Raw genomic sequence first — 23,440 nt, forward strand, 5'->3', positions numbered from 1 at the left:
ATCGACTCCCTGCAGTACTACAAGGCTTTGAATATCCGCGTGGCTTTAATCGGACTGGAGGTGTGGACCGACCAGGACAAGATCGTCGTGTCCAATAACCCGCACAGCACCTTGGCGGCGTTCCTGTCCTGGAGACGGAAGGAGCTGAAAAATCTCCCCAACGACAACGCTCAGCTCGTCACGTCGGTGTCTCTCGCCATATGATGAAACCTCATTGTTTTACTCTTCCCAAAAAGTCTTCATCTCTGTGCTTCCTTTAACTGCAACTTCTGTGCATTTTTGTCCATGGAGCACGCCACCCGTTGAACGTTTAGTGTGTATTTTATTTCAAATAATTCAAATGAAAAATGATCCGGAAGTAGCCAAAAGTTGACGGTAGAGTAAAAATGGGACAAGAAATCATATGAAGTGATATCCTAAATAGCTCCATAAAAATGTGATTCAGCTCAATTCAGTGATGTTACGGAAATATCCACAGACACGATGGCGTCTTATTTGTTGCTGAGCTGACTTTGTCTTTCACCACTGCTTCAAGGCTGTGGTCGGTCAGCTCTCTGATTTGACAAAATCCTTTTAAAACCCACAGGACGACTGAACTGCGTGGTTCGTACATCGCTTGGAAAAGTACCTCATGTCTCTTCAAGTGTTTTTCTTGTCCTGACTTCCTCCTTCGGGATCCCCCAGAAAACTGAGATGGAGGAGTCTAATTTTTACATGAAAGTCCTCAGTAGCTCACAGGATGTAAAAAAAAAAAAACAAAGTGACCGGCTCTACGTTGCTGCTTAGAACAGACAGTCCAGAGTTGGATAAATTATGTGATAGAAAATATATTTGACAACTCCTTGTACGTTCTCAGTCCAGTTGGTAAATATCTTGTGCAGAACCAGTTACTGATGGTGTTTTTGTGTGCAGGGGGATGTCATTCCAGGGCAGCACTATTGGCTTGGCACCACTTAAAACCATGTGCTCTGAATACCAGTCGGGTGGCGTGAACACGGTAAGAGAGAAAAACAACAAAACCGCTACAATAATCCTAATTTCCAACATACGACTCTCACGTTCCACTTGCAGTTGCAACCACGTGTCCTTGTCGTTTAATGTGTAACCTTATGTCATATTTGAACGCTAAGGACCACTCGCCACAGTTTGTCGGGGTCGCCGCCACCATTGCACATGAGATGGGCCACAACTTTGGCATGAATCACGACAGAGATGGCTGCTGCCAGGCCAAGGCAGAAGACGGCGGCTGCATAATGGCCGCTGCCACCGGGTATAACGCAACACCCTTGGAGCATGACGTGAAATCAGGCTACATCATTTAGAAGGCAAATAGGAAAGGCGATTCATTTTGTACCTGGCGTATGGTTGGTGTCTCTTCCGTTCTGCAGGTCTCCGTTTCCCCGCGTGTTCAATCCCTGCAACCTGAAGGAACTCAAGACTTACCTGAACTCTGGAGGAGGCAAATGTCTCTTTAACCTGCCGAACATCGACTCGCTGTACGGAGGACGGCGCTGCGGCAACGGCTACCTGGAGAGCGGAGAGGAATGTGACTGTGGGGAGGAAGAGGTCAGACGGGCTCTGTGTGCAGACACTTTTTCTTTTCCTTTCAGCGTTTTTTTTTGTTTTTTTTTTTTTTTGATATTTTACGCTGCTAAACGTCGTGAACAGGAATGCACCAGTCCATGCTGCAACGCCAACAACTGCACCCTGAAAGATGGAGCCGAGTGTGCCCATGGAGTCTGCTGCCATAACTGTAAGGTATGCAGGGTTAGGTTAGGTGGCTGTTTATGGCAAGGTGTGAAAGAAAAGTATTTTTCACATTTTTTTAAATAAATGTTAACAACCTTTTTTTTTTTTTTTTTTTTTTGATTGACCACTACTGTTATTAAGAAAGTCTGGCTTTCTTTGAATCATCTTATCTTCCCTCTGTGTCTCACTGTGAAGATAAAGAGCACAGGAGAGCTTTGCCGAGGCAAATCTGGGCTGTGCGATCTTCCAGAGTACTGCGACGGAAAGTCGGAGTCGTGTCCAGCTAATTTCTACTTGGCGGACGGTACATCTTGCGCACACGGGCGGGCCTACTGCTACACGGGCATGTGTCTGACTCTGGAGCAACAGTGTCAGTTCCTCTGGGGGCGAGGTGAGTAAACTGGACACATGTCATATGTGCACATTTGAATGTTTCACAGTTTGAGAAAGTTTATTTAGATCCCATTGTAATAGTATTATGCACAGCCTCCTAACGCATATAGGAAGCTTTGTCTGTTGTAACATACAGAGAAAGGGATCTTTGATCATTCCTACAGATCACACAGAATCATTTCTTATGATCTCTTCAAGTCATCATCATTTATGGCTGAAGTGGTTTTATCGCCACATTTAAGACTATTGCCCACCCAGCTGTGGCTATTTCCTTGCTACAGGAGGCAAAATCCATTCTGAAGCCAACAATTGGTCTGATTAATGATGGGTAGGCATGGTAACTAAGCAACCAGCACTGGCAAATGAGGAGGAGAATACTTAGTTGTGTTAGCTTCGGACAGGCTAACAACTAGGATGCCTAGGCTGGTCACAAACTAGATTGGCCATTTCCTCTGCAGATGCTGTAGGTTGGCTTTACTATACCGTATTCAGTTTTATGACAGAAACCACTAAGGTTTTAATCAAAGATGTCCTTCTTTTTCTACGAGTCCATGATGCCAGTCACAAGTAAGGTTCTCAGTGGATTTGGTAGAGGAAAAGGCCCACAGTGTCTCCAGTTCTCCGGTGGGCATGAGTTTCCCACAAGCACGCCCCTTCTTTATGACCAGAGCCAGCTGGAGAGTTTGGCTCATGTTGGAAGGTTAAAGAAGAGTTGAGCAAACATCATTACAGAAAATGTGTTTGCATCACTCCTAAGCAACCAGTTGGCAAGTCAAGTAGGCAGAATCCAGTAGTTGTTTTGGAAAACTGGTGACCCAAAGTAGTTTGACAGCAGTGATTCTTGGATATGTTTCTTTATATTCCCTACCATCCTGCTGACAGGATAAACTTGACTTGATTCCTTATCCAGCCTAATCGTTTCCCAACGTACAAATATCAGAAGACATCACACGTCTTTCCCATTTTGAAGAGGAATAAGTGAAAGTTGTCTGTGTCTCGTCTCATCTGTGCGTCAGGGAGACAAGGATTCACTACTGATTTAAAGTCCCTAAGATCAACCTATAAAGTTAAGCCCCTTGAAAACTTTTTTTTTTTAAATGTTTCTTCTCAGAAAGTGTCTCTCTCCATGGATGGAAATTGTGCTTGGAAACATCTGCTCATTGCGGCGCACTTAAATTTAATGATATTTTTAAGTTCTTAAGGGATACTTTTGTATTTATTATAGCTAAAAAAAGCCACTTTTCATATAGTAAAGTAGTTTTTCAGAGTCTTGTGTGTGGATGAAAGTGATGACGCAGTAGTTTAGGCCAATAAAGATTCTGATAATCTTACTCATTCACATTCATTTCAAATACAAGCCAAGTGAGATATATTTAGACAAAAGCACCCAATCTGTATTTTTTTTTAGATGCAGTCAGGTTATTATGGATTGTGTTTAGGAAGCAATCATTTTAATATCTAAATTGCCCTATTTTAAAACCATTTTAAAGCATCAGCTCTTAACTTTACAGTAGATGTTTGTTTCTCTGCTGGACATAATTAATCAATTATTTCATTCTTTTTTTTTTGTTATCCTATAAAACCTCCAAATATTGAGGCTCTTTAGGTGAAGTGAGCTGCTTCAATAATAATGTCCCCTAACCAGCCTCTGATGTCGTAACAGAGTCTTCCTAGAGAGTCTTTGATGCATCAAAGGAGTCGTATCAGAGGCAGTCGGGAGCCCATCTGGTCTTCATCAGGTGGTCGCTGATCACAGAGGGATACGTGTGTGTTTGTGTGTGTTTTGTATTGCTATTGTGATCTTCTTCTTCTTCTTCTTCTTCTTCTTCCAAACCACAGATGCGCGCCCATCCCCTGACGTGTGCTTTAAAGAAGTAAACAAAGCGGGGGACATGTACGGCAACTGCGGCAAAGACCAAGACGGAAAGTACAGGAGCTGCAGAGACAGGTGAAGACTCAGGGAAAATTCAGGAAGTGCTCCTCTCGCTCTCCTTCGTCTAACGCACGTCTTTCGTCGCTGCTGTCCAGGGATGCGAAATGCGGGAAAATCCAGTGCTCTGCCTCCGCCGCCAAGCCCATCGAGAACAACGCGGTCCGCATAGAAACGACGGTCAAAGTGGACAGCAAGAGGACCGAGTACAAGTGCCTGGGGACGCACGTGCACAAGCTCGGCCAAGGGGACAAGGAGCCGCAGGGCGACACTCTGGACCCGGGTCTGGTCATGACGGGAACCAAGTGTGCTGATAACTCTGTGAGACGTGTGAAAATACGTTAAATGGGATTTCCAGAATTAGCAAAGTGTGAAATCCTCAGGCTTTGAAGTGTTTTCTTTTTAGCTTCTTCTTTTTCTTCCTTTCTTTCTTCCTTTCTTTCTTTCTTTCTTTCTTTCTTTCTTTTTTGTTTTAACTGCATTACGATTGTGTTTTATTTTGCCACTTCTCTAATGTTCTTCCTCACAGAACTCCTTTTCTCCCCCCCCCAACAGATCTGCTTTAACGGAGAGTGTCGCAATGCATCGTTCCTGAGAGCGGATGACTGCAACGCCAAGTGCCACGGACACGGAGTAGGTCCCAGTGTGTTGCAGCAGAAATGATGGATTTATTTGGCTGCCGGCCTGTAATTATGGAAAGTAATCGTCTTTGGCAGTGGGGCCAGCAGAACTATTGAAATTATTTCCCTTTTAAAATACAGCGCGATGCTGTAGGAATTCTACTACTAATGCTAAAATCCTACTTCGAAAGACGCAGAAAATGAAGAGTCGTGTTGAGAGATATATGGAATCCCATTTATCGTTGCATTTTTGACCTGCCCAATAGCTGCAGTATTTGGTAGCATCTAATTTTTAAGGTGCCATTGTAATGATAAAGTGAAATTAGGAAAACTTGGGTAAATCATTCTCGTTGGCGGGAAATTCAAGAATGAAATGGTAATTTCTGGTTTTCCTAATATCCTACTGCTTTAATTATGAGCGAAAACTAAGTAAAAGTGTCGAAGGTGAACAGGTTTATGGATTTGGGTGGGAGCTTGTTTCTTTTCTCCAAAATGTTACCAATGTTATGTACTGTTACCATAGTAGTTTAACGATTACTGAAAACTTTTCTGCTATGACCTCTAAAAGGAGAATTTAGAGAGAAGGCAAAATGCACACCCTAAAAATGTTTTCTAATATGTATTTTTATTGTCAAATTTGATTAGGTTTGAATCTTTAAAATGCTTCAAAGGGAATATATCATTTTTCCAACTTCTCAGTCTTTTTCAGACATGTAACTTTTATATTTGACGTGTTCCAAGTTAAACAATGTTTGAAGAAAAGCATGAAAGAAAGAAGCTAAAGCACCAGAAAGATCCCAGCTGTTTGGTGGGTGAGGAGAAATCCGCCTGGTTTACTTTCACAAGTTTCCCTGACTTGTTTGTTTTGGGAAAGTAGAAATACTCACTCCTTTTCTTTTATGTCGGCCACAAGCAGCTATGCACCCATTCGACACTTTTATTTTTTTTTTGTTTTAAACAGTTGGCTGTCTTTGGTCTGCATTTTTAGAGAAAACCTCATCGTTTGTCCATGCCTGCCAGTTTTAGAGGTGTTTTTCTGAAGGCTCTTCTTATGTGATAATTCTGCTAGAACTAGCAATGCGCTCTGAAGAAACAACAGTAAAGCCAGTTGTGACTCACTTGTTTCACACGTTTAAGACGATAAGGGGTTCTGGCTGTAAAGCATGACTTGAGTCAACTTCAGATCTGATCGAAGGAATTTCGTCATTCTAAAAAGTTTGCACCTTTATCCGTGTTGGGAATAGAGGCTGACGTTTTCCCACGTTCATGTTTCACGTTTTCATCTTTCCAGCTGTGCAACAACAACCATAACTGCCACTGCGACCCGGGCTGGGCTCCTCCTTGGTGCAACCAGAGTGGGTCTGGGGGGAGTTTGGACAGCGGACCTCCCAGGAATCCAGGTACAGAGCCCGGCTGAGGTTTTGCGTGTTGCCAGATTGTAAAACTTTATTAAATTAAATCTTCCTCCTATGCTGATTGTGTTTGTTTGCTCTCTGTTGTTGTACTCCAATAATAGGCATTCTGCTGCCACTGGTGCTTATTCTGGTTCTCCTCGTGGTTTTGGCTGTTTTTGGACTTTGGTTCTGCTACAAACGTAGACTCGGTCCACTGAAGACCTTTCCTCCGTTGCCAGTGCCAAAGTATGTAATTTCACAACGATAAATACCAAAGATTTACAGCAACAACTGTTGATATCTGATGTTCCCTTCCGAGTTTTCTGTTGAATTTGTAGCCGCTGTGGTTAATTGATCTTCTAGATGTTCAGAGGCAGCTGAAGGTAAACCCATGGAAACCGATTCTCACATCATCGGTCATGCCAACCCAACTTTCCTAGCGAAGCAGGATTTGGTAATTAAGAACATTCATGTGCATGTTGACGGAGATATGAGTGTGATTCGTTGTGTCTTAGTAGAAGACCTTGAACTTTGTTGTTCTTTTTCACGCGAACAGTCTACCCCTCATCCGAGCCCGTCGTGCCCAGATAGGCCCAGGCAGGCGATCGTGCGGCCGGCGGTGAAGCCGCCGCCCATCCCCGCCTACACTGCTGAGCACAAAGACGTCAGAAAGAAGCCGCCGGCCCCCGTCCCACCTGCAGCTCGTCCTCCTCAGAAGCAAACATCTCCTCAGGGACACACCCAGCCTCTCTTTACAGCAGCTCAGGACGCTGGACAGAGACCCAGCCAGGCGTCCGCAATATTTCCAGGGCCTCCATCTTTACCTTCTCAAAACCCTAAAAGGCAGATGCGACCTGACCCCCCGAAGAGACCGCCGCCGCCCTGTCCAGTCAGCAGGCAGAGTGCGGTAAGCCCGTTTGTGTAAACATCAAAACTTAATTTTTGTAACACACAAAAGAAAACATATTTTTTCTGTTGTTTTTTTTTCCTTTTCTTTTTCTTAATTTAGGATCACCATATTGTTCATGTGAAAAGACTCCAGCCTGCAAATAAGGTGCTGCGAAGAAATGACGCTTTGGCTCCATCTGCTGGTCAGAAAATGCCAAACAGGTAAAGGTTTTTGAAAACAGCCTTGCAACAAGTAGTCATAATTCCTGAGCTCTTATATGATAAAACTGTTAGACCTCTAAACTTCAACAAACTTCAGTTTGTTTTAGTTTTTTTGTGACAACATAAAGTAGTGCATAACTACAAATGTAGTGCAATTGTGCACTACATTTTTTTTAAATCTGAGACAAAATCCCAATATTAAAGCATTTGATGTTCCAGTAAAACTTAATGAGTTTGAACAGTAGTTTATGTGTTTGTTCATATCAGCTCCTTGTCTTTGCATCTCATCTTTCCAGAGTTTAAACTGGAAGCTCAGGAAGGAACTGGGACCACCTCTTGTATCCAGAACTGGACTGCCTTGTACTGTTTTTATTCCAATCTGCAGTACTGTGGATTATGCGAAATACTTGATCGTGTATTTTCACTTAAAGTGCACTGAGGTACTGCAGAGTAGATCTAAAGCCTCACTAGCAGTTTGCAAACGAACGTGTCTGCTTCATCCACGTGAAACCGCCAGAGCTGTGAATTTTATTCTGGTTTTTTTTTTTTAATTATTTTTTTTACTTGAGTGTGCTTGTTGTGGATGGAAAGTGTTTCAACTATTTATTCAAGAAGAGGAAAATAATGTTTACAGTTCAGCCTATGTACCAAACACGGTACTCCAAAGATCATCAACCCAGAATGTCTTATATTTAGAAAACATGTGACCTGTGAATGATGTTGGGTAATAAATGGCTTTTGGGTGATGACAGGATAACCGCAAAAATCTCACAAGCATGCTGTAAGTAGGATAAATGATCAATGTTAAGAAATGTAAAGGATGTTTAGCTTTATAGGTCTTTTTTAAATTTTAATTCTTTGTTGTTGTCATATTGTGGGTGTACATCAAAGAGTTGTAGGCCATTCCACAATAATCTAAATAATTGTATCACCTATGAAACCTTTTTGAAGTCACTTTAAGGTACCTGTTTCATCCTAAATAACTTATAATTTCTCATTTTGACTCTGACAATCTGATTTTTTCTTTCTTTTTTCTGTGCACTTATAGTAGTAATTAAACTGAGCCATTCATATAGTCTACCAAAACCACAACAATGATTGTAATGATCACATGTGATTGTGTAAAAAGTTCAAAGAAAAACTAACACATTTGGGGAAACTGCAGGCTGGGTCACGTTTTGAAATGTAATGTCGTTCGTCCAACTATTTTCTCAAAATTGTGGTAATGTTCACTGAAATCACTCTGTCAAATGGCATGACTTACCTTGTCACCAGACCTATGCAAATGGATGCAGCCGATGCATCTGAAACTGGACGTCAAATAAAAAAAAAACAAATGTCTTCTTGTGTCAGTCTATGAAATACTTAAGAACATATTTTTGCAGTTTGTAAGCACAAACTTGTCGCTCGTTAAGTGGAAATCCTCCGGTTATAACCCTTCAACTAGTCTGTGTCAGTACTCTCAGTTAGCCTGCAGGGGTCCACACGCTGCCAGGTTTAAATGATTTCCCTCCCTGCTAAGTTTAGGTGGAAACGTTGAAATGCTGCTGCCCTTTAGATCTCTGCAGCCTTTACTGAGATGAAAGCTCTCTGATTTATTCTAATCAAAAGCCTGTTAAATACCAGAGGCCAGACCCCCTGAACTAACCAACCTCCAGCTCACAAATACTCCCTTCTTTTTTCTTTTTTTAACTCTACACTAGCCGAAGAGCCTGGGGATTTTGCTCTTGGGGGGGTTGGAGGGTAAATGGAGGCAACTGTAACTGAGGGTGAAGGTTTGACAAGCGGGGGGAAAAAAAGGTTTCATCGTGTGGCTTAATTGCAGCCAGCTTCTCCTGGTGAGCATAATTAGTGTGTCACTTCCAGTAGAGTTTCATTTTTTAGAGATGATGATTGGCTGAGGGATAAAACACAGGGGTGAGACCCCCGCGTCCCCTCTCAGCAGGTTGGAGACGTGGCAAAGGGAGAATCTCACCTGCTGAAAGCCCCCCTGCCTCGTGCAATGACCCAATTAGGCTGGGCTTGTTTTTCTTGCTTGCAACGTTGATTATCCTACAAGTGTTTTAGCGCCAGCTTTCTGCTAAGCTTTCAGTCCTTAATGGTCAATGTGTGCTCCACCTCGGATATAAACGTGCAAAGTTCATCCTATGTATGCTCCTCGAATCTCTGTTACAACTAAAAACAAAAGCATCTTCAATGTGTTGAGATTTTTTATGGTGGACAAACATAAATAAATGGAAGCAAATGTGCCCACACAGCGACTTTGGAGGAGCTGCAAAGATCCACAGCTCAGTTAGGAGGACAACTACTGTCCGTGTTAAAAGGTCTGTCTAAAGTTTATCCCGAACCTGGAAGGGGAGCAGCAAATATGAGGAAAAACAATCTGGTCAGGTGAGACCTTCAGTGTAACTTTTTTGGGCCCGCTTCCAAAAACACTTTGTGAGTCCAGAACTAAACACTGCTTTTCAGAATGTGAAGAAATTAAAGGAGTGCTCACCTGTAGTTGTAAAAACACAAAACAAAAAAGTACTTTTGGTCTGGTTTCTGGTGAAAATATCTTCGTAGGACTGAAATAAAACAAAACTGACTCCTAAGCAAGATGTAGGATCTTGTTTTGAGCCAATATTTTCTTAATATTGGTGAAAAACTACTAGTTCCACTGAGAGATTATTTCACTTATAACATGGGAAAAATGTCTTGTTATAAGTGAAATAATCAGCCAATAGAACTGGAACTTTTTCATCTATATTAAGGAATTATTTACTTAAAATAAGCTCCTATTGCTGATAAGTGACTTGTATGTTAGTTTTGTTTTATTTCAAGAATACTAAGATGTTTGCACGAGAAACTGGATCAAAATTACTTGGTAAAATTTTGTGTTTTTTTCAGTGACTGAACTCCATAATGCTACTGCTCCCATATCTGCAGGTTTGCAGAGTAGTAGTATCCTCATTGGTCTGGTGGAGCTCTGCATTATACTGAATGAAGAAAACATTTCAAACTGTGTCTGAGTGACAAAAGGATTAGAAATTACTTCTGCTGCTTGGCTGAACCTGGCGCTGATTGATTCCTCAAAATGAGGGACGAAATTAGGGTCAGAAAGATTTCTGAGTTTGACGTAATGCATTAAACTCTGCGTGGAGGAGAAAGGGTTTCAAAAAAAAAGGCGGTAAAACATCAGCAATGACCTGAGAGAAATACCTCAACTTTGGAAAGTTTGCAGTGCAATTTCAGAATTGTCATTGAGACTGATTGCTAACAATAAAATATTACAAACAAGTGGCAGTCTTTCCAAGAACGGATGTCCTTACAGATCTAGAACATGTAGTTGTAGGTTACGTGCTCGTTTAGCATCTTCGCGACGACCGCAAATCAATGAATATGCATGTTTGCAAGGGCTTCCTCAAGAAAACGTCTTCTTCCTGAAAACAAAATTCAAACTCAAGTGCAGAGTTCAAAGTTCCATCTGGACGAACAACAAGAAATTAGGCCAAACTAGAGCTGCTCGGCCACAATACACACTGCCTCATTTGGACAAACCTCACAAAAATGATCAGTGATGGTGTTGGAGCTTCAGTTTTTGCTGCTCGGGTCAAAGCCTGAAACGCAGATTTAATTTGTACTTTTTGGGGCTCAGTGAATCCTAGCTCCGAGGCTCTCTGCTGAAATTGGATAAAATCCCACAACTACAGACTTACTGGCTCATTTCACAGGGTAAATGCCAGGGCCAGAGGTGTAAACAAGACAGCTTGGGGACAACCACCATATTGGGTTTTGCCTTTAAACAAACAGCAACAACACTTTTATTTCTCATCTACAGCTGATGGGAAAAAGGTTATTTATTTTTTTTCTGGCTGGAGCTAAATGTTCTGCCTGTGCACCATTTTCTTCCACCTTCAGTGTTTATGGGCAGGCAGGAACCCCAGGGACTGATGATGGGTTATACAGTTAAGCGTTGCTCTGATTGAGTGAGTTGCCTCTGGCAATAAAAGGTCAGCATAAATAATCAATGAGGGGGGGAAATGTCAGATAGGAAGGGAGTGAGAAAACAGGAGTTGTTAGGTAACTGAGATCGGTTTTTAGAGCTAAATGATTCAAAGTATGAATATACTGTTGTAGACAAAAAAAAAAAAAGATATTCTTAATTATGCCTATGTAAACCATAGACAGGTCGTTTTATACTGGATGCTACGTCTGAGCTCAGACAAGCGCTTTAATTAGAACCCCTGGTAATTGTAAAGGATTTCCCTGTGAAAAATACTCACTGATTAAATGCCAGCAGGAATCAATCCCACAAAGACTCTATTGAACCTGTGTGTGTGTGGACACTTTTGAATGACCAGCATGAAATCCAAACAAAATCCTACACTCAGGCCACATTTTCACAGGTATTTATTGAAAACAAGTTTCCATTTAGAGACACGTTGCGAATAAATCCGAGGCCAATTACTGTCACGTCAACGGCGGCATGCAAACCACTTTCTAATCATCATAAAAACGACAAATGCACATTTAAATATTTAGTTCGTTAAAGTAAGAATTTTACACGTGAGCCTTTAAGTAGAGGTCGAAATTATTTGCAAACACTTCAAGCCGGCTGCTTTTTGATTTTTTTATTCCTTTTGGTACAGACTCCATGTGGAAAGAAAGTTTGTATAAATTATTTTGTCCTATCATAAAGTTTTAATTTACAGGCACTAATAATTACCTCACAAACTGCAAAAGGTTATCACATATGCAGATGACGCTGTTCTATTTGTGGGTCTCACTCGCTCTGATTGCACGTCTTACCTTCGAACAATATTGCACACACAGAAGACAGAACATCAGTCATTCACATTGCAGCAGTTGGTAGAGGTGCGTTGGCGACTGGCTGGTTATTATTTTTTCTCTTCTTGGGCCTGGTTCTCCCACGGCACCGGATCGTTTTCATCCGTGTGCGAGCCGGTCTCCCTGTCCTGCCAGAACTGCTCCACGTCAGGCAAGACAACCCCGTCTTTAAGGCTCACCCTGTCCGCCTCTTTTTCCCCGCCAGGTTTGCCTTGGTCCGGCGGAGGTTGAGCCTTGTCGCTGGTTTCCTGGCTGGAGCTGAAATGGATCCCTCTCTCTCCAGGGAGCTGTCCTGACGTCTCCGGTCTGGGGCAAGGGGACTGGAGAGAGGTAGGGTTGTGGGGTCCGGGCTTTGGCTTTGGTGGAGGCTGCTTGCGCAGGGTGAGGCGCCTCCACAGCCCCCGGTAACTCTCTCTGAATTCCTCTGAGAGGAAGAGTACAATCAGAGGGTTCACCAACGACAGAGAGAAGGTGAGCAGCTGAGCAGAGAGGGCGAGGAAAAGGGGAGGAGAGGAAGTCAGTGGCTGAGCTCCTTCAGTTTCCTTCTCTGCAAGATGCCTCTCCCAAAGCCATACCACCCACTGAGGAAGCCACAGGATAGCCATGGCCAGGGTCAGGCTGAAAAGCATCAGGGTGAGCCTCCTGGATCGGATCTGCGTGCGCAGGTTCTGAGACTTACTGGAGCGACGTTGGCAGTGTCCGTAAGCCTTCCAGACGTACATCAGGGCAACGCTGAGAGGCGCACAGTAGACCCCTAAGGGGTACGCTTTGACGTACACGGACATGAACTCCTTAGCTTCAGGAGGAAACATTAGCACACACACGAGCCCACGGACCTCTCTCTGCAGCTTCGCAAACAGCCACAGTGGAATGGTGACGGAGCAGGCAGACAGCCAGATGAAGAAGAGCACCACCAGGATGGAGCCCAGGTGGATGCTCACCTGCCTGGTGGGGTTCGACACGTATCGGCTGCAGGCTTTTGCCATGAAAGCCACTGTGAGGCTCTTCGCCACCATGCAGGACTGGAGGAACCAGTCGGCCGTCTTGCACACCACCCAGCCCAGGCTCCAGTTCGCCCTGGAGTAGGAGGCAGCCCTGAAAGGGACAGTGAACATCAGCACCAGCCCGTCGGCGAACATCAGGTTGAAGATGAGCGAGTTGATGAGGGACAGCTTGCCCCGGTGGGCGTTCGAGAACAGGATGACCATTGCGGTGAGATTACAAGCCACACCTAAAACACAGATGACTCCCAGGATGGCTGGCACCAAGACCCGGAGTTCGCTGGGGTCCCGATGGTGGAACAAGCCTGGTTCACCGAGCGTCCACTTGTTCAAGGAGCTGTTCTCCGTAGTCACGTTGTTTCCAACGAGCTTATCCATAGATCTCAAAGAGTTGATGATCTGATAAGAGAAAAAAAAGTATTCAGAGATAGCCAGAAGAGGTGAAAAATTTCCTGAGAGGAAAAAAAAAAGAAGCGATGTAAAGACGGAAATGGATTGAGATCAAAGGCTGATGAAAAGATCACATCAGACAAGTCAATAGCTGGCAGTCAGGAGTTAAGAGTGGAGCTCTTGCGTGCGCCCGGCTTTATCCTTAGACCTAGAGATGCAGCCCCTGCGGCGAGTTATAAAGATGCTGCTTGATTGACAGCTGTCGTCCCAAGCTGGCTAGAAGCATGCAGACTACACCCACATGGGGCCAATTAGGGAGGGGGAAAAAAAGGCCAAGCAAAGTGATAATGATGCCTAAAGTTTAGATGTTTTGCACAAAAGCAGTATGTTTAAGAACACTAAACCACTAAATAAAACATAGGCCAGCATTAGACATACATAAAATATATTCATTACCTCTGGTCTTCTTCACACCTTGTCACATTACAACTATAACCTGTTGTAGTTGTGGTACATCAACACACAGGAGTGCAGAGCTATCAAATGGAAGCTGAAATACATTTAAAAAAAGCATGAATTTGCATCCAGTCCGTTACCTTATTCTGCTGGTGTCGGATGTAATTCCAATATAAACCCAGGAGTTATGTGAAAACCTCAAAGCAAGCAACAAAGCACAGACATAAAGGAAGTCCAAAACAGTCAGGTCATAAAGCAATGCCTCCTCGCTTTAGTGCGCCCTCATGATTTACTGCAGCCAGAGCTACAGTGGAATGGTTTAAATTAAAAAGCATAATAATGCACTAGAATGGGATATTTTATGACATTTTTGCAAAAATTAGACTGTAGACTTGCAGCTACAAATTCAACAGTTGGTTCTCTAAGGTATTGTTTCAGGGAGGCGGGGGAGAGTTAAATTAAGTCAGCAGATATTTTATAAAAATGTTTAAAACCATGTAAAATTTTCCTTCCCTCTCATAAAAGTCACACAAGTTTGTGCTAACATTTTACAGAAATGATTGCACTAAGAGAAGCCAAAATCCCTTTACCACTCTTTCTCCACTAGAGGGAGACCTTACATCAGAGGCTGATCTCAGTCAACCCCTAGCCGGCACAGCTGTGATCTTTGATTGAACAGATGTTTACAGATTAGAGTCCACACTAACAGGCGTTCAGCTTGCAAATCTTTATTCTTTTTTTTATTCAAAGTAAGTCCAGTAAGCATAAAGACTGCATGGTAATTCAATGCATTTCGATACATTCTGAGCTATAAAAGTTGGTTTGTTTCAATTAGAAGTGTCACAAAGGAGGGGCAGTTTAGAAGATATCACCGTTAAACAGACTCATACACAAATATTCCCTGATTTTACAGAGTCCACAATCGCTTCTGACCATTTTGCACCGAAACCGGAGAAGGATCCGAGCCGATTACTGCGAGACGACCTGCTGCTGTCCGTCGTTGCCCATATCTTCAACCCATATGACAAACATGCACAAGTATCGGAACGATCTCATACAAAAGTGATTTTAGCTGACATCTTTTGGGGAGAAAAAACAAAAACAACATAAAAAAAAACATTCATGGCGCAGTGCCTCATATGATCTGCCGTTTTCAACAGATTCACATCCAGCACATGCAAAAGAAGCTAGTGTGGCACTGTGACGCCCAAATGGTCTACTTTAAGGTCATATTAAATCATAAAGCTGAACATTTTTGTGATCATGTTGCCTACAAATCAATTTCAGCGCTATCCAAACAGGGCAACATGTAGCAAAGAGTTCAGTTTTATTATTTTTTAAATAACAATCCCAAAAACTGAAAAAAGTTGTGGCTTTATCGTTTCTCTGAGCAATCGCGAACATCCAACACACGGCGGTTCCTCTGTACAAAACACAGCGTCTTCTCCTCCTTGTTATCACTTGCAAAACTTTGTCCATTTGCGATCTTAGTGAAGCCTTTTTGTTCTTACTTTCATTTTCATTGGTAAAGAAAGAGAGGGGGAAAGAAAAGAAACGAAAAAACAAAAACACCCTAAGTTAACATTTAATTTAAAACATTCACACAGTCCCTTACCCTCCCTCCCACACCCAATTACATCGAAGCCCCACATACCAAAAGAAGGCACCACAGCTTCTACACAGACTCACCAACCGAGAGAAGGACGAAACGAACGGCTTTAAACAAAACCATCGACTCGCGCCGGAAGGGCTTCATTCGCGTCGCAGACTACAGACGTCTCGGCTAGGAGACGGGGAACCGGTGAGACTGACCGTGCTGCGTGCATTTTCTGGGCGGGGGTTAGGCATTATTAACAGTCTCTTCTTCTTCTTCTTCCTTTTGTGTTGTCCCGTGCTCGACCTCAGACGGAGGCCGCAGGGTTCATCGCATGCGCTGCAGCTCGAGCGGGCTGAAACGTCGAGGGAGTTGTTGGGGGGCTCAGGCCCCGACGCTACATGAAGAAGAGCCATCGTCACGTGAGCTGGCTATCTGTCTCTGTGCTCTGTTTGAAAATGCATCGCTCCCCTATCCACCTGTTTCTTCAGGGTCCAGAGGGCTGCTACATAACATTATTCATGCAGCGGTCCTTCGTGTTGCATAAACGCACGGGATTTGATCCTCCTGTTGTCCGCATGGCTGAATAAATTAAATTAGGAGTCATTTTCTTGGAATGAAGCCTTTTCCTCGAATTGTGTCTGTTTCACTGTTCACTTTTTCACATCAGTGTCTGGACAAATGACTCTCTTAAAGTAGAGTTGGAGGTTTTTTTGGGGTGGGGTGGGGGGGGGATTTAAGACAGCAGCCCCTCACATTATGTTTGGGTCCTGGGAGGTTTCATAATTTGGGGCAGACTGTCTTTTTTTTTTTTTCGTTTTTTTTAGTTCACTTTGTCCTGGAAGATGTAGAGGTTGTTGGTGGCTGCCACGGCGATGATATTCTCATGTGGATGCCACGTCGTGTGGAGGATCTTCTTGCTGAAGTCCAGGCTGTCTACGCTGATCTCATCCTTGCGACGTTTCCCACCTACACACACCTGGAGGGCAGAGGGACAGTCAGGCGTTTTTACACATGCAGCATCTCACATCTGGAGCAGCTTTTGGATTGCATTTTTCATTTTATTTTAGTTTTTTAACCACTCCAGATCAATCGAATGCTAGATAAATTCTCTATATATTGTTGAAGCAGGGGTGGACAACTTGAATAATGTCAATAGTTTACATTGTATACTTTTTTTTTGGCATTCATCTTTTACAATTCAACTGAAAAAAAAAAGCAATGAAAAAGCTGGAATTACTCTTCAACGGTGTTGTCCAAACTTTTTGCAACATGGTCCAGAATACCAAAATTTAAAGTACTCATAATTCAGTATTATTTTTCTAATTTAAAATGCAAAATAATTATTTTGTCTTAATAAAAGGTAGACAGTTTCCTAACTTAAAAAAAAAGTCCAGTTTATTTGGTCTTGGAAGTCTTTTTAGTCTCTTCCAACCAAGAAAAAAAAAAAACTATTTTCATGTTCTCTATCTAACCCTTGTTATTAGGAAAAAGTCACACCATTAAAACTAAATAACTGCATGAACTAAATTTTCACCTCCAGCTTCCCGGCACACATCTAAAATGTTTGGGTCACTATATGAACTGGTGTAATCAAAGTCCCAGTTGTCACATGCAGCCCACTACCAGCAGATGGCAGGATTTCCTGCAGCTCCGTCAGTGCTGCTGTCAGACTCTGTAGACTTCCTGAACAGTTTCCATCTCGTCTTTAATCAGTTTTTTTGTTTCCTTTGCCTTTGTAATCCACCTGCACACTTGGAAGGTTTTTCGATAATCACATTTACCATGTTAGGTGTGTATCAAATATGACCAATTGCTGCAACTGGATCAAAAGATGCATAGTTATTAGTCCTGTCTATCTTAGTGTTGTTTTATGGTACCTCACCTCGATACCCAATGACTGCTAGAGAAAAGCACCAGATCCCTGAATGGTGTACGACCAGGTAACGACAGGTTGTATTTAAAATTATTTTAAATACAACCTTTCCTAGCAGACTTGTTTGTTTTCTCTTTGGAATTGCATAAGATATTCTGCATGTCACATTGAAGGTCAACATACAGGGAAAAATTGTCACGGTCTAAAAACTTAGCATATTTCAATACGCTTGAGATCTGCTGTCTACAGTGAAACAGATTTATTCCTGCTCTAACTCTAAACTTAGTGTCACTTTAATAGGCTTGGCCATCCTTACTCGCCTCCTTCCCTCGAGATTAGCCCTGATCGTTCCAATTCAAACCAATAATGGTGGAAAGATGGAAGAATAAGTACAACATGGGCCTGGACAACATGGCCGAAAAACCCATTATGATATATGCAGTTCATATCAGTGGGTATCAATAATTATTAAATAGTTTTTTATGAAATATTGCCAAACTGGTGACATGATCTTTCCTGCTTTATTCACAATTTTCACTCCACGCCATTGTTGTTTTTTTTTTATTTATTTATTTTTTTTATATTTTTAAGCAGTTATGAGGCGAAACCTGGAACTGCTGCTGCGTGAGTTACTCAACAAGTTGTTGCTAGGCAACCAAAGAGAGAGTATGCTAGTTGATGCCACAAACCCAGCTTAGCGAGAGGTTGAGTCTTTCCTCTGCCTACATTTCAGCTCTGAATGTTCAGTGAATATTATACATATTGAATATTCTATCAGGCGTGGTATCGACTGATATTGATCACTGGCCTATTGCGATATATGTTATTATTGATTTAATGACCAATAAAATATTGAGCTTCCAGTGGAGTTTTAGTCATCTGAAAATGCCAGTTTCTGATGGAAGCTACAAATAATTGCGTCCGGCGTCGCACCTTGCGAGGCTTCAGGATTGCTCGGGGTTTGCTGTTCTCTCTCGAAGCCTCCAGCGTGACGTCCCGCTTGGTGTTCCGGTCGAACATTCGGAAGAAGTTGTTGTAGGAGCCCGTCATTATGACGCTGAGAGGGGTGGGGGGAAAGCGAGGCGAGCATTACAAAGACGCGTGCGTGGATTTCATTTCTCTCATGACCGATTGAGATGTCTCACCTGTCCGATCCGTTCCAGACGCACTCAAACTTGTCGAAGATGCAGTCGTTCTCGTACAGAGAACAAAGTTTGCCCCGCAGGTAGTCGTGAACCTGAAAAACAAAGTCGGTTACTGCGTTGCTTTTTCAGTAAAATAAAACAAAAAACAAAAAAGAAAAACAACCCTAAGCTCCAGTGCCTTATGCTCTACTTTTAGTAATCCTCCAGGCCTGGTGACCCCTGCTAAGACGTTAGGCAGCAGGTGAAGCCGGAGGAAGAATCCCCTGATGGCCTTATCAATCATGACCTGCTGCAGGATTACTTCCCTACATCAGACAGGGTGGATCTGACCCCGATGACCACACAGTGGGAGGTTTCACCCTTCGGCTCGCATCGGCACTAACACTACCCTCTAATGGATACTTGGCTCAATAAGCCCTCCTGGGGTAATCGCTGAAGATGACAAGGTTACGGCGCGGCAGACTGACAGTGAAACAGTATTACCAAGAATGATTAGCTTGAGATCAATATGATTTGATTTGATCCGGGCCAAAATGGAACTTCCTAACTTCCCCAGCTGAGATTAGGTTTCTTTTTTCTTTTTTTAGACCAACGACGGAGACGACGGATACGTTACCTGGTAGGTTTCGAGTGGTTTGTTCTCCATCTGGAGGTCCCACACCTTGACAGTGAGGTAGTCCCTTGTCATCAGGTAGCGCCCGTTGTGGCTGAACTTTACGTCAGAGATGGATGAAATGATTTCCGAGAAAAAGGAACGCATCGACGGATCCTCTGGCTCTTCGAAGTCTACGTAGGACGGAGAGACAAAAAAAAAAAAATGTTATTTTACTGCAGAGAAACGCACGGCTTTGGATCGCAGAAGGGCTGCAGCTGCATCTCTTTGCGGAATTACTCGGGGAGATAATGGCAGGTCAGCGCGGTGGGCAAATATTGGTTATGATTCATATTGACTCTGGCAGCTGCTGATCCATGTGCAGGCCAGCACACCGGGGACGGGAGCCAGGCATTCCATCGTTAGCTGTCAAGTCAATGCATCTCCCCGCTCTTCCTTTCTTCCCCCCCCCACCCCATCTCATCTTTATTTCTCTTAAAAAAAAAAAAAAAATGCCCCCTCCGCTGTCAAGCCCGCTCCTCAGCTGAGGCCTGGAGGATCAGCCTGTGATGTGTCAGTGGGGAGTCTAACTAGCGCCGCAGCGTCAGAGATGAAAAAATGAAGGGGGATGAGGAAGGGATAAGAAAAACAAATCAATGTCAAAAATACCGGCCACATATGAGCCCCGTTGGATTTCTGTGTGCGTATGTGTGCCGGTGGAAGGAGTGTTTGGGAATAAGTGGAAGAGTGTATGTATATATGCATCTGTGTGTGTGTGACCCTGCCCTCCCGCTCCAGGGGTGTATAATGGGGTCTCCTGGGAGTCAACAGGGGGAGGGCAGAGGGTTTGTTTGGTCCCTCTTGCTCTGTCCTTGGGGCATTTGACAATCCCTTCCTAAGTCCTCTAACCATCCCTCACCCATCCATCCATCCCGGCTGCAGCGCTGATTGATACCAGAAGTCTCACGGATTTACGGGTTTGGAGGGAGATGCAGAATAATTCTGGGGTGCAGTCAAGCGTGTCTGCTTGCTTTATGAAATCGCACCTTTATACCCACCAATTTTATTTATTTATTTATTTTAAACATTTTGTCACTTTTCAACCTCCAATCTTAAAAACTGTTATTATTATTATTATTATTGTGAGTTTATTTAATAGGGAAACATTATAATTTATTATTCAGTCATGTTTCACAAATTAAAAAACATGCTTTATTATAATGTCTGTATTATCCTGACACCTCAACAGAAATGTGAGTGCAGCCCACCTGCATGCAAACTTGCAGTTCAGTGAAGGCAACCAGAGAAATACATGCAACTCGTGGCGACTTTGGAGGAGCAGCAGAAATATCCAGCTCAGGTGGGAGAACCAATCAGCAGGATAACCATTAGTAGTGTGTTGTACAAAAAAAAAAAAATAAATAAATAAATAAATATATATATATATATATATATATATATATATATATATATATATATATATATATATATAAACAAACATAAGTAGTCCTGCTGGTAGTTTGCCACGAGCCTTTTAGGGAACGCAGAAAACACCTGGTCAGATAACCAAACTCAAAGTTTCCGACAAAACAAAGCTCATGTTTTTCATGCATTGCCCATGAATACTAAAGCTGATGGTTGGAGAGATGAATGGATCAAAGTGCAGAGACAGCGTTGTGGTATTTGGCTTCTATGTTCCTCAGCTCTGGAACAATCCACCCGAAAACCTAAAAGATGTGCGGAAAATCTTTGAATTCAGGACGTTTTGCCTGATCAGTCCATGAGTTATTGAAGTACGAAGCGGAGGATTTTAACTTGGATTCATATTTAAAATCAAACTTCTATTAAAATTTTGAAGGTTTGCCTTTTAATTTTCACACAATGCCTATATGTGTTTGACCTGTTCAGCTGTGTCTTTCTTTGTCTCGCTTACACCTTCGTGCGGTGAGATAGTGAACATTAATATCTCCATCCTTACAACAGGACTCTTCTTCTTCTTCTTCTTCTCTATTTTGTCTCCCATCAAACCTCCAAAAACCCTCCAGAATCTCTTTTTTTTTCTCGTAGCGGAGCCTCCGATGCTCATGTGATATTCAACAGGCCACGTTAACACACAGTCCAGTGGATTCATCAATATGTCCGAGGAAATGAGTGACATTATCGAGCAACAAGGTGTGTCCATGAGGGACTAATGCAATTGCTCTTATGACATTGATTTGCCAGCGTAAATGTCAATGTATTCATTATTCATCTGAGCCAAGTGTTTGCATGTGATGTTAAGGCTTAGAGAAGGACGCTCGTTGTTCGAGTCACGCTTGAGGATTTATTGATGGTTTATCAATTGTGCCATATTGATCATCTGTCTGTCACTTGTACATTAAAACAGACTGGTTCAGGGGGAAATGAATGCATCATTCTGTGGCATATTATTATTATTATTATTATTTATTATTTTTATTTTTTATTTCAGCTTGTTGTGAGTCATTTTATGCTAAATCAAAATTAATTTTCCAGTTCTGTCTGGCATTAACCTAACCATTCATAAACATTTTTGAGTATACTTTTTTTTTTTTTTAGCAGAATTCAAAGGTTATTTTAAAGTAATGAATACACTAAATAGCACTAGATATATCGAGCTCTGGAAAAAAAACATTAAACCTCGTGGTTATTCCACCACATCTTCCCGGGTTAAAACATTAGTATTGTTGTTTCTAAATGAATGTAAACTTCTTTCCTTTGCATTATCTGAGGTCTGAAAGCACTGCATCTTTTTTTATTTTATTTTGACCATTTCTCGTTTCCTGTAAATAAATGCTAACAGTTTTGCTTGGAATTTCGGAGACACGTTGTCTGTATTTCGTAGAATAAAAGAACAACGTTCATTATTCTCAAACGTTTACCTAAAAAAAAGTAAAATTAGAGGAACTGATCATTTTAAGCGATCTCTTAATTTTTTTAATTTTTCTTTTTCCAGAGTTGTATATATTGTTTTAAAATTACCAGCAGGTGGTAATTACAAGCTTGTTTGAGAACATTTCAAAGTGACAATTAGAATGTAAAAAAAAATTAAATACAGAAAAAAAAAAAAAAAAAGGTTTTAGGAGAGGTCTGTCTGATGGTATCCACAAACACCAGTGCAGACTGTGTGCGCATCCGGTCAGAGAAAATCTATAAGAGATCTAAGATGCATTAGCCACACCTTGTCCTAATCTGCGACACCTAATGGTTTTTGTTCTTCTCATGTACTCACATTTGCAGTGCTTGTCGCAGAGTGCTGCCTGCCTCATGTCACAGAGACGTATGGAGCCCTTGCTGCTGCTGTAGGCGAAGGTGTGACACTGCTGAGGATGAAACTCGGCCGAGGTGATGACCTCCGTCAGCTCCTCCATGTTGGCTGGCTTGATGTCTACGATGTCTGAGAGACGCAGCTGCTAAGGAAAGACATCTGGAAAAAAATGAGCACAGATCTTAGCCGGAACAACAATTTGGAGTATTTTACTACTTGAGTTTTAAAGTACAGGACAAAGGGCAGTTTTGTCATATGTTCTCTGTCAAATTTTAAATAAGCTGTTTTATGCTTATTTATAAAAGTGCTGCAGTGCATGGCTGAGGCAGAGGGGGTTTTAAAAGGATACTGAAGCTGCGGTCGGTGATCTCCAGGTTCCACAGGTTCACCCGGAGGTCATCGGTGGAGATGAAGGTCTGCAGGTCGGAGTTGACGGAGATGGAGTTGATATGGTAGGTGTGGGCGTTGCTGAAGACGCGTCTGGCCGTTGCCTCCACCATCAAATCCATCGGCTGCAGCACGGGCACCTGGGGGTGGATGCAAAAAATAACAACAAAAACAAACAAACCATCAAGAAAACCAGAAAAAAACGGCAAGAAAAAGAATCATCTTTGATGTGTTCAGTTAAATTCATGAATTATTCTGTTTGATTTCAACATTGTCTCCAAGAGACATCCTCAGATGTGGATATTTATGAGTGGATTAGCCTTGTGCGCTGGAGACGACGACAATCTTCCATTTATCCCACAAACGGTAAAGAGACAGAGGTGAGAAGTGAGCAGCTCTCTGGCTGTGTGGAGTGCTGGTTCAGGCAGATTGTGACGCTGCAGGGTAACTCAGTGATCACGCCTCAGTTTCTCAACGCCTCCTAACTGCTGAAGAAGTCTGTCTTGCCCTTCGTTTTGTGTGTTTGTGTCAGAGAAATTGGGGAGGAAAAAAAGCGATGAAGGTGGCAAAAACGAGAGAGAGGGCCCGAGGGCATCGCAAGGCCCTGCTGAGGAATGATAACCGAACCCTACAGAATTAGGACCGCCAAACATGCAAGTACAGCAACGCACACACACACACACACAC

At 42.6% G+C, this 23,440-nt stretch overlaps 3 protein-coding genes across 4 annotated transcripts in view; 1 reads left to right on the plus strand and 2 right to left on the minus strand.

Annotated features, from left to right (window-relative positions):
* Positions 1–3: 3 nt before the first annotated feature.
* Positions 4–8,537, plus strand: LOC106953484 (disintegrin and metalloproteinase domain-containing protein 19; the record flags this gene model as incomplete). The annotated part of the gene is made up of 15 exons (XM_015042293.1): positions 4–182; positions 913–997; positions 1,131–1,270; positions 1,389–1,566; positions 1,669–1,758; positions 1,945–2,140; positions 3,982–4,090; positions 4,171–4,393; positions 4,628–4,705; positions 5,984–6,092; positions 6,209–6,332; positions 6,450–6,540; positions 6,643–6,993; positions 7,096–7,196; positions 7,493–8,537. Coding segments are annotated over 15 exons (2,061 nt in total), but the record flags the coding sequence as incomplete, so codon positions are not given.
* Positions 8,538–11,571: 3,034 nt separating this feature from the next.
* gpr151 (G protein-coupled receptor 151) lies at positions 11,572–13,631 on the minus strand. Its single transcript, XM_015042267.1, has one exon. It carries the CDS (start codon positions 13,403–13,405, stop codon positions 12,077–12,079), a length of 1,329 nt encoding a protein of 442 aa, XP_014897753.1. The 5' UTR covers positions 13,406–13,631; the 3' UTR covers positions 11,572–12,076.
* Positions 13,632–14,585: 954 nt separating this feature from the next.
* LOC106953468 (serine/threonine-protein phosphatase 2A 55 kDa regulatory subunit B beta isoform) overlaps positions 14,586–23,440 on the minus strand; it is a 56,804-nt gene continuing 47,949 nt past the window's right edge. For both annotated transcript variants that reach the window (XM_015042268.1, XM_015042269.1), the window contains exons 5-10: positions 22,716–22,893; positions 22,331–22,495; positions 19,105–19,274; positions 18,489–18,580; positions 18,277–18,400; positions 14,586–16,446 (exon numbers count right to left, since the gene is read on the minus strand). In XM_015042268.1, the coding sequence (XP_014897754.1) occupies positions 16,291–16,446; positions 18,277–18,400; positions 18,489–18,580; positions 19,105–19,274; positions 22,331–22,495; positions 22,716–22,893 (885 nt within the window). In that variant the 3' untranslated portion in view covers positions 14,586–16,290. The remainder of the gene's footprint in view (positions 16,447–18,276; positions 18,401–18,488; positions 18,581–19,104; positions 19,275–22,330; positions 22,496–22,715; positions 22,894–23,440) is intronic.

The sequence above is a fragment of the Poecilia latipinna genome, unplaced genomic scaffold, assembly GCF_001443285.1.
Source record: "Poecilia latipinna isolate Pla-1442-1.1 unplaced genomic scaffold, P_latipinna-1.0 Scaffold584, whole genome shotgun sequence".
NCBI classification, from domain to species: domain Eukaryota; kingdom Metazoa; phylum Chordata; class Actinopteri; order Cyprinodontiformes; family Poeciliidae; genus Poecilia; species Poecilia latipinna.